Source organism: Pygoscelis adeliae, unplaced genomic scaffold (assembly GCF_000699105.1).
Source record: "Pygoscelis adeliae isolate BGI_AS28 unplaced genomic scaffold, ASM69910v1 Scaffold242, whole genome shotgun sequence".
Lineage (NCBI taxonomy): Eukaryota > Metazoa > Chordata > Aves > Sphenisciformes > Spheniscidae > Pygoscelis > Pygoscelis adeliae.
In genome coordinates this window covers 464,707-474,814 of record NW_008824369.1, presented here as the reverse complement: position 1 = coordinate 474,814, position 10,108 = coordinate 464,707, and the positions used below count along the sequence as shown (strand labels likewise).

The 10,108-nt window shown below is 36.1% G+C and overlaps 1 protein-coding gene across 1 annotated transcript; it reads left to right on the top strand.

Moving 5' to 3' along the window:
* Positions 1-4,528: 4,528 nt before the first annotated feature.
* Positions 4,529-7,457, top strand: LOC103913503 (parvalbumin, thymic CPV3). Its single transcript, XM_009319995.1, has 4 exons — positions 4,529-4,594; positions 4,959-5,091; positions 5,531-5,640; positions 7,202-7,457. Exons 1-4 carry the CDS (start codon positions 4,534-4,536, stop codon positions 7,225-7,227), a joined length of 330 nt encoding a protein of 109 aa, XP_009318270.1. The 5' UTR covers positions 4,529-4,533; the 3' UTR covers positions 7,228-7,457.
* The last annotated feature ends 2,651 nt before the right edge of the window (positions 7,458-10,108 follow it).

Below are 10,108 nucleotides of genomic sequence, written 5' to 3'. Positions count from 1 at the left end.
AACACCAAAAAAGTCAAATACTAAATCAGGTTCTTAAACTTCTCTGTTAAATATGGTAAAAGACTATGGCCCAAGCAACCATTCAAATCCGATTCTGTAATTATTTCTATATGATTAAAGCATGTGCCTTAAGAGACAACTTGAAGTGGCAGGATATAACTCATTTTGGTGTAAAGGTCCTTTTCAATTATTATAGCTATATTCATACTAAGATTCTCTGCCATCCCTGATTAATGTTGATGTCATTGAGACATCAACATTAATGATCAACCACATAGGTTACCGAGTATCTATTTAGTTACTTCCAAACTCATTACAAAACCAGAATCTGTTATCCAGGATCACGATACAATTGTTCTGGCCCTAACACAATCAGGGCTGAAAGATGGAGTTGTATGGGTTTTAGAACAGCTGCTGCAGCATCGCTTTACACTATTGTAGTTGGTCTCAGGTTAACACCTCTCCTCTGATCTCACCTGAGACAACTGCTGATGTTTCTTTTGCATCTGCTTGAAGTCATGTCTTTGGTTGATTGCCACTGCTAATTAACTCTGTACTTTATACCAAGCAGAACAGAAAGAGTACAAGACTAGTCCACAATCTGTCAATGATTTACCAAAACACAACCTTCCTCTGCTTGTTAGAAAAGTGAATGGTACTTGATTTGAAAACAGTTGTTTTATATGTTTAGATTCCTAGCAAGAACGTATCAATATGAATGTTCTGTATTTCTCAGAACTACACCTTCAAGTTTAATTCTGGAAGTCTGAAACCAAAAAAAATGGCTTTTAATATGCCTGTATATACTGTGCATAAAGACACCCTGGGTGAAAACAACAGAAGTAAAGTTATACAAGTACATAAATCTTCAGATGAACAACTCAATAGCACTTTCAGATGTCCCTAGTAGAGCAAACAACCAAAAACAAATAAACAAACAAAAAAATTAATAATTTTTCTTGAATTTCATAGGAACAAGTGCTAAACATTCCTGGAAACTGTGCAATACTCAGATTCTGTACCAGATTTTGCACTATTGTTAACTGCCCATTACCTAGCAGCTGTTGTTCTGGTTGAATTATTAGGTATTTTCTTCATAGCATTACATTGCTTGCATAGTATCTTTTAGAAAATTTCTTTTATAGATCTCAGTTTTTGAACCCCTAAAATGATTACAATCACCTAAGCTAACACATACCCCACAAGTAAGACAAACAGGCAGATAATTTAGCTGTAAAATAGATTATCTAATTAAAACATCCCTTTATATAATATACTCCTCCCTGATTATTTCATTCTAATTGTAGTGGAGGGAAACCTGTACTTCAGATGAAGTGTCTTTAATAAATAAATAAAAACCAGTAACCCTAGATTCCCACCTGTATCAATATACAGTGACATCAACTCGATTCTGAAATTCAGCTCTTTTAGGCTTTTGTAAACCATCTTTCAGCCAGGATTAGCATAACTTTTGTTGTCAGTGTTGAATTTCAAACATTAAGAGATCCCTTTGTAAGCACGAATAGTGAACTTATTGTAGCAGTTAGCTCACTTTTATTTGAGATCATATTTTAATATAATGCTAATTCTGGCTACTTTACTACTGTTGAATATATGTAAAAACAGTTCAGCACCCTGTATGCCATGGCAGAGTGTGTGAGATAACCAGATGCCATTCTTGAAGCATTTGGTGCTTATATTTTAATACAATGCATGAATTAGTTGCAGACGTATTTTGAGCTTGAGTATTATCTGCTCGCCTTGATCTCATCATTTTCCTCTACTTCATTTCAATTTCCTCCTTCTTATTAGTTTTTAATAATTAGTGTTGTATGGCAAGTCAAAAATTTAAACAAAGCAAGCAGTTCAATGAGCAGTGCATAGGAGCAAGCAGAAATAAAGGAAGCCTACTATAAAGTAACATCTATGGCACTATCACAGAGGTCTAAAAAAACCCTTTTCTCTAGAAACATCTTGGCAGTAAAAATGTCGAGAAGAATCAGTAAAAAAACCTTCTGTTAAAACCCATATCAACTTGAGATGACCATAAAGGAGAAAATTCACAACAGAGTGCAAGAAGGTACCTACAAGGATGAAAGCTAATTCAGGATGATTCTGTAGAAAGCACAGTATGCGCTTCATTCCCACTGCCACTGTCTGCTCCAGATCATAATATCATGCAAATCTCAGACAGAAAGCAATACGAATATATAGTACTGAATGAAGAAGATAAATGGAAAGAACACCAAAAGATCTGAGATCAGATCTTCAACTTGTACAAGTCAGCATTGTTCAAATTGTTTTAATCAGACAATACTAATTTACAACAGCCCATGGTTCTTAGGTTTAACAGGACAGTGTTCTTCCAGATTACTATAAACAGTTTTCCTATTGAAAGAGAGAGAAGAGAGCATTCTTTCATTACTAGACAGCTGATATTTGGGATTAAAGGTAAGTGATTATTTGTGATTTATGCCACTTTCTTTTGCGAACAAAAGAGATAGATAGCAAAAAAGGTAAAAGGATCATTAAATGATGCCTGCTTTTTTGTGTTAATTATACCTTGTATTTCTCTATCCAAATTCAGACAAACAGGTGCTATGCAACAACTGCTGTGCTTGATACTTTTCTCACCGTCATTAAACCAATCAGGAGTAAACCCACTGTAGTCCATTAACTTACACTAAGGCTTAGATATATTACTACTCTACTCCACAGCATACTTTGTAACTTTTGCTACTATAAAAAATATTACTTGTTCAGCATACCATGCTATCTCCATTCATTAAAAAATAAAACAATGCTTATATATTAGGAGAACATTACTTTAGATACCCTAATAGACTGCTATACAATAAACTAACCAAAATACACGCGTTTTTTTATTGGTCTTCATCCTCGAATTTTGTCCACATAAACCCCCTTGAAGATGGAAATAAGATTTTTGTCTGAGAAGGAAAACCTCGTATCTGCTGTTCCCAATTTTCTTAAGTTTGTTTTCCAAAATTAATGCTCTTGAATATATAATAAACCCCCACTTATTTACACCTACAATTTTAATTTCATATTAAGGAAATAGATTGTGAGAGCACATGTTGTAAAATGTATATAAACCTATCTCCACACTAACAAAGTCTGATTCATACAACTTCAAGTAAGCCTATTACTGATTCCATGTAATTTAAAATATTCAAAATAGATTATTAAGTAGGCCATCTGATGATACATAATCTTCCCAGGAATCCAACATGATTAGCTTATTCAGCTTTACCTAGTTTCAGAGTTTTGCTGTCACTGAAGGCACTGGTTTCTGTTCTACCCCTGATTAGGGACAGCACTGTAATTTAGAAAATGGTCAGGAAATATGAAATTAAGCTTACTGTAGAAAGATAACCCCAAATTCCAGCATGCTTTCCTCTATCCTAGTGACAACTTATGTTTGTCAGAATGACACATTGTCTCCTCTGATCTTTCATCTCGAACTTCCTTTATACATTCCAAAGGATCAACAGACTCAGGGAAACCAAACTAGTTTCTTTTCATAAGGATTTGACTGCTGGAGTCACCTTCCGATGAGCGACTTTAAGGTCCAGAGGTTAACTGAAAGACTTCAGCATACTTGGAGATTGAAAGGCTATGTTTTGATGGCAAAGTTGTACTTAATTAAGCACAAGTGGATTTACTAAAAAAACTGTTCTTCTTGTCCATATTATCTTAGGATATAAATAGAAAGAAAAGTTTAATTAGTTAAGGAAGAAATTTGAGCTAGGTCTCAAATCAAACATTTGATCCATGAAACAGTAACCTAAGTAGTGGTTATTGTCACCTTTTGAATCCTTTATAAGCCAGAGTGGCAAGCCAGAGCCAACATTACTATTTTGCCTGGTATCTCTTCAGCTATTTTTCCTTTACCTAGCTGAGAAAACTATAAAGGTGAGCAGCTGACTTGAGATTAATCAAATTAGATTACTGTGCAGAGCTGCACCAGTAGTAAGTACAATAACCATTGTTCTAAGATTTTTATTTTAATTGCTGGAATTACATATGGATGGACCTTATATAGATAAGTATCAGTATTCTTTTTATTCTTCAGAGCTGTTGGGGGAGAAAACAGAAGCAAACCTTCTTGACTTCCTTTTTTCTACTGCATATACTGTTATTTGTATTACCAGATGCCATGCATTCCAGTAAGACTAATTATTAGATTAACAGTTACAGAGTTTAAAAATGTGCTGTACTTAAATAGGATGCAGGTAAATGATAAAAAATTGATCAACTCACAACATCATTTACGTAATCCATCTCATTAAAAAGTATTATTTCAGCACCGCTGTTTTTAAGGAAGTAATATACTAAATACTCTAATTTGTTTAGGCATATCAGCGATGTCAGTTTGGTCAGTTAGATTCATCTACCCTTAGAAGTCTTGTTAGCCATATAGTATTCTTCGAAACACAGAAAAAGCAATTTGTTGTAAGATGCATTTGCATTTCACAAATCTGTTTCCAATATACTGTTTTGCATAGGTTTAAAATGAGCCTTACAGACATTCTAAGCCCTTCTGATATTGCTGCTGCTCTGCGGGACTGCCAAGGTGAGAAAACAATTAAAACTCTAAAAATCTATTATTTTGTGTAACACATGGCAAGCTTAATTCAGTCCCAAAGGAATACTGAACATGCGCATACTGTAAACAGATTTCTGTAATCTCTTTTCTTAGCTATCACAGTATATTTGTTCATGACTGGTTTATATTGTCAGTTTGTAACTTATCCCCATGTGATTTTTTTTGATGTTTAGGAGGCTATGGTGCAACATGGCAAAATTCATTCTTTGACAGGCTTTATCTATCATTCATGTTTAGAACAATTAAAATGTAACAAAGCAGCATCCTCAGACCATTTAGGAACAGTGAACGCAGTGGTCTGGGGTTAATTTATTTATTAATTTATTTTCAGCTCCAGATTCCTTTAGTCCCAAAAAATTCTTTCAGATCAGTGGGATGTCTAAAAAGACTAGCAGCCAGCTCAAGGAGATCTTCCGGATTCTCGACAATGATCAAAGTGGCTTTATTGAGGAAGATGAGCTCAAGTAAGGATTTTCTGTGTTAAATATTTAGAGGCTATCCAAAGATCAGCACTTTTTTCTTTCCAGAACTGTTCTGTAAATGTGAGCACAAGTTATGCTAAACGTTGATAAAACCTTCAGCAGATTGTGAAAGGTGTATTTAAGTAGATAATCCCTACAGAGAAAAACAAATCAGTAAATACCTGCCTTTAATGCTCAATATAGAAAAAAATAACTCCTGGGGGATGGATTTTGGTAGTGGGCAGAATCAACTTTATCAGGGTTGGACTTACAAAGCAGAAACGTATATGACTAAGATTTAGCTTGTCAAACAAAGCAGTGTTTGGAGGACTTGGCTATTGTGGTAAATAATTTATTTATAGATAGTTATCAGTTTGATTATACAGCCAGCGTAAAAGACTAATATTCTGTGAAAATCATAATCAAAGTTGTTTTCTTCTAGGTATTTTCTTCAGAGGTTTGAGTGTGGAGCCAGAGTGTTAACCACCTCAGAAACCAAGACCTTCTTGGCAGCTGCAGATCATGATGGGGATGGTAAAATTGGGGCTGAAGGTATTAACTTATTTATATACAGAATAAGGCTCCTCGGGGTGTGTTGTAAATGATGTGTGATTCTTTTTTATGTTGATGGTACATTAATGTACCTCCAATGATTTTACCAAAACCCTTGCAGTAGCAACCTGTTTAAGGGCGGAAACAGTCCCTGATCTTACAGGTTCATCTCTGCAACTCCTTTTGCACAAGCAAGTAAAAAAAAAAACCACCTAGGCTGCCCTAAGGAACTTTCCCATTGCCACTCACTCACAAATTTCCAGTTGTTTTGAAAGGAGCCGCCCCTTATTTCTCCTCCCACTTACTCTGATGTAAAGCAGCACTAACATCACTTGTAATAACAAATGTAAAATCAAGGACGAAAGAACCAGCTCTACACAGGAGCATCAACAGCACATACATCGGCTCATTTACAGCAGTTACCTCCCAACAGAAATTCCACTAGTCAGTGAAATCATTCACAATATGCAAGAGCTAGCAGCACGTAGTTCAATATTTGTTTTGCATAATAAGGAGAACAGAATGATCAAGCGTCACTACCCCAACACAAGATCCACAACAGGCTCTGTGCTTGGGGACGGATGCTATTTATCTTCAGTGGTAGGTTAAGGACCAGATAGGAAGGAGAAGCTGTTCTAGGAAGCAGCATATTGCACTCACCCCATGGAAATGCCAGTGTGATTTAATGGCTGCTCAGTGCAGAAACCTCTTGATCTCATAATTCCATATTTCTGTATCCCATTTTGAACAGGAAGCACACACTCACACAAAAGGCTTGCAGCCAATGGCAACTTGCCCTGTGAGAAAAGCAAGCTGCCTAGACGAGCATGAAAGGGGCTTAGAGAATAGCACGCAGGGAATGTGCCAGTGTGCAGATTCCCTAGCTCACTGCACTAGGAGGACAGAACCCTTCTGTTTCTTTCTTTGGAAGGAATTAAATCCAGTTCCTTAGGAAATGTGCCAGAATAAACACACATGATTTATGAAGCAGTCTATATACTAATACAGTTAAGGGACAGGACTGATCAGATATTCTAACTCACAGAAGCCAAACATTTAAAAGATCTTCCAAATAACAATATCTTATTGTACAACACAATACTTCAGTATCAAATCGCATGGAACTGCACAATGTTTTTGGCTTTAGACTGTGCTCTAAATCAACACTTCTCAACTGCTGAAGCATTACAAACAGCTAATAAGACACATGGACTCGCTTTTCATTCTTTTACTTCAGCTCTTAACTTCTTACTCAAATTCCGTATTAGCCATTCCATTATTTTTGCCCAAGATCAGTATTATGCAGAGAGAAGGCTAAAACTACCTTGAACATTTTATTATTCCTTATAAACATCAGCAAAACACTCCCTTTCCATCTGTTGTTTAGAAGCGGAAGTTTAGACAATGTCTCTTCCATACACGTTTCTTCCCCTCTGGTCATCTATCAGATAATTGTTTTCTGTTCATTCCTATTCTAAATCTCTTGATAAGGCACTAATCTTTTACTCCTAATCCTTTCATTTTAATATTTCTACTGTAAATATTCTCTTCTCTTTTGCAGAATTCCAGGAAATGGTTCAGTCTTAGAGGTTCAAAAGGACCAAACAAGATAGAATTGGGATGAATCTGCACAAGAAACTCCAAAACCTTGAAAATCAGGAGTCCCTTATTTATCTTGACAGTGTCTGTTATTTGTTCATTGCCTTAGCAACATAATGAAACACTGATTATTTTTTTTCATTGTGTGGACCATTTACCATGTTGTAAACTCTACTTTAGCAGACACTTCCCTTAAAAATATCCAATAAAAATTAATCTTATACAGTAGCTTGTGTCTGTTTTTCTGACTGCTAAACTGAAATGTGTGAATTCTTAAACTAAAAGTGTTAATCCCTCCAAGATCTTGATCTTTGTAGACCTTCATATATGGAACATATTTTGAAATCAGTGGGAGTTCTGTTTACAATAGGCCTTCTGGATTAAGCTCGAAGTTCTCAAAACACTCAGATCTTCGTCAAAGACTAGGAGCTCAGATACAGTTGTAAGACAGGTGAGGATAAAATCTCTCACTGACTTTCAAGTGAAAAGCAGTCATACATTTTTGCTTAAGAAGTCATTTCTGCATGAGGATGTTGCAGTTTTAAACCACTCTTTTTTACATTAGCCAATTATGAGAACAAGAAAGTAAAAACCACATGCTTTCCTGGAGAAAGAATTAAAAGGAAAGCCTTTGTGGACTTGAGGTTTCAGATAACTGTGAGGCTTTAAAAAGCAGAGGGGAAGTGAAAGATCTCTTCTTGGTGGTATTTTCTAGCTTTCTCAATAGGGAGGACTAAAAGTGTGGGGGAAGAATTTGTAGAAATGCATGCTGAGAAAGCTCCAACGTATTCTACGCGGTATTTCCAGGCAATCTCTGCCGTATTAAAAATGTCCTTGATAAAAGCATCCACCTCTGGGGATGCTGAAGAAATGTCTTTTTATGAACAAACAATTCAGTCATTAGAAAAGAGAGCTATTCAGATGCTCTGATGGAGTATTTATATATTCACTTGCTTTCTCAATATTAACAAGTGCTATATACTGCAGTTCACACACATGCAGCTTGTAGGAGTCACTAGAACACAATATGAGCCTTTTCAGCAAAGTGAATAGCTTAGTCACTGCAGTTTCAATGCATTTCTTCCTTCGCTGCAAATGCCTACATTCAAAATTAACTGCATTTTTTTCTTTTCAAAAGTCTCTATAAATACTGGTAATTGTGCAGAAAAACACCAAAACCAGAGCTGAACTGTTTATGAGATAACCAGCTATTGCTGGGGAAGAGACTAAAGAATCTGAATGCTCTTGCAAGAAGGGCTATATATCTTTCAGAGTAACAAAGTCATAAAGGCAGAGTCCATATGGCTAAAGCTTCAATATGCTAGGCCTTTTTCTCTCTCCCAACCTATATTTTGCAGACCTAACAAAACTGTAATTGAAGAATTCCTGTTGGCCTCAAACATGTTCATCATCAAAGCAAAAGCAGTTAAATAAATTAAATTTCTCCTTTACTCAGTGTGAAAAAAGTTCATGGAGTGCCATCCTCCAAGACACCCTAGACAGCTGCACCAATACAAATTCTATAATGATTCATCCCTGAGTCTCATCACCTCTATGTCTTCTCTGCAGCCATCTACTCTTTTGGGACCCAAGTACTGGAGAACCAGTCAAGAAACATCTACTGCCTTTTAAAAAAACATGCACATATTAATCTACAATTCTTAACAGTTGGCAGTTGAAAACAGAATTTTTGTCCCATTTCAAAATGTTTTCAAGGAGCTTAATTTGGCGTACAAGTTGTTTGTAGGCTGGTATACTCAGCACACCTGAGAATTTAATATGGTCATCATGTTTTTCCTTTTATTGTGCAAAAATACAAACTGATAAAAAATGAACATTGAATTTTAAAGTATTTCTTAACATTATGAAATAACTCACCTGGCATAAATCACTAGAGTATCAATGACTTAAACAGAGCTACTCAGATTCACACAAGCTGAGGATCCGACCTATGAGAATCTGACCCATGGAGATTCTCATAGCACAGGATGGATCTCACAGGATATTCACAAGAAATAAAGTGTGTTCTTGGCAATGAAACCAGTCTGATGACAGAAGGGTCCTGGACTAGTTCACACGTGAGTAAGAAACAAATCACTCTCCATTTCACTGACAATTAAGTGTCCTGACCTTGACTAATCATATTATATCAGGTAGGGAAATGCATGTAAAATAAAGAATTTTCCAGTTGCTGTTGCATTCTGAACTCTAGCTCCTCTCAGTGTCTCAGCCTTTGCACCATAGACCTAGACAAAGAAACCCAGAGGCAAAATACAAGTTCTATTGTTCTCCACTAAGATGCAACACATTGCTGGAGTAGGTCACTGGACAGAAGATTTGTGCAGTACCCTGGCCCACAACAAATTTGTGAGTGAAATTAGAACGTTCTTCATTTCCCAGAAAGAAGAATATCACAGCTGTCTGCATCTGAAGTTCCTGTAAAACATGTGAACTACAAAATATACTTAGGCCCAATCAAGAGGCAAGGAACAAAAAGACTAGGGAAGCACTTCTTGGCCTGACATGTATCCTTTTAACTAGTTTGTATGTAAAGGCTTTAGAAAAATCTTGTTCATCATTACTAACTCAAAACATGTCTCAATTGTTTGTTTATAGCTTATTATTGTACACAAGTTGTATGTTACAGCACCAAATAGGAAAAATACAACCCACTTACTCTACCTGAGATATTCTGAGATCTCTCTAACATCCAAAGTATTGCAGGTAAAGGAACTTTCCCACGCATTTCCATCAGGAAAAAAGTACCTTACAAAACCGTAATAGTACAGCAGCTACTCCAGTAGATTACTGTTCTCTGTGGGAGAACATTTTAAGTAAAGGAAGACTTGTTGACTTGTAGGATTTCTGA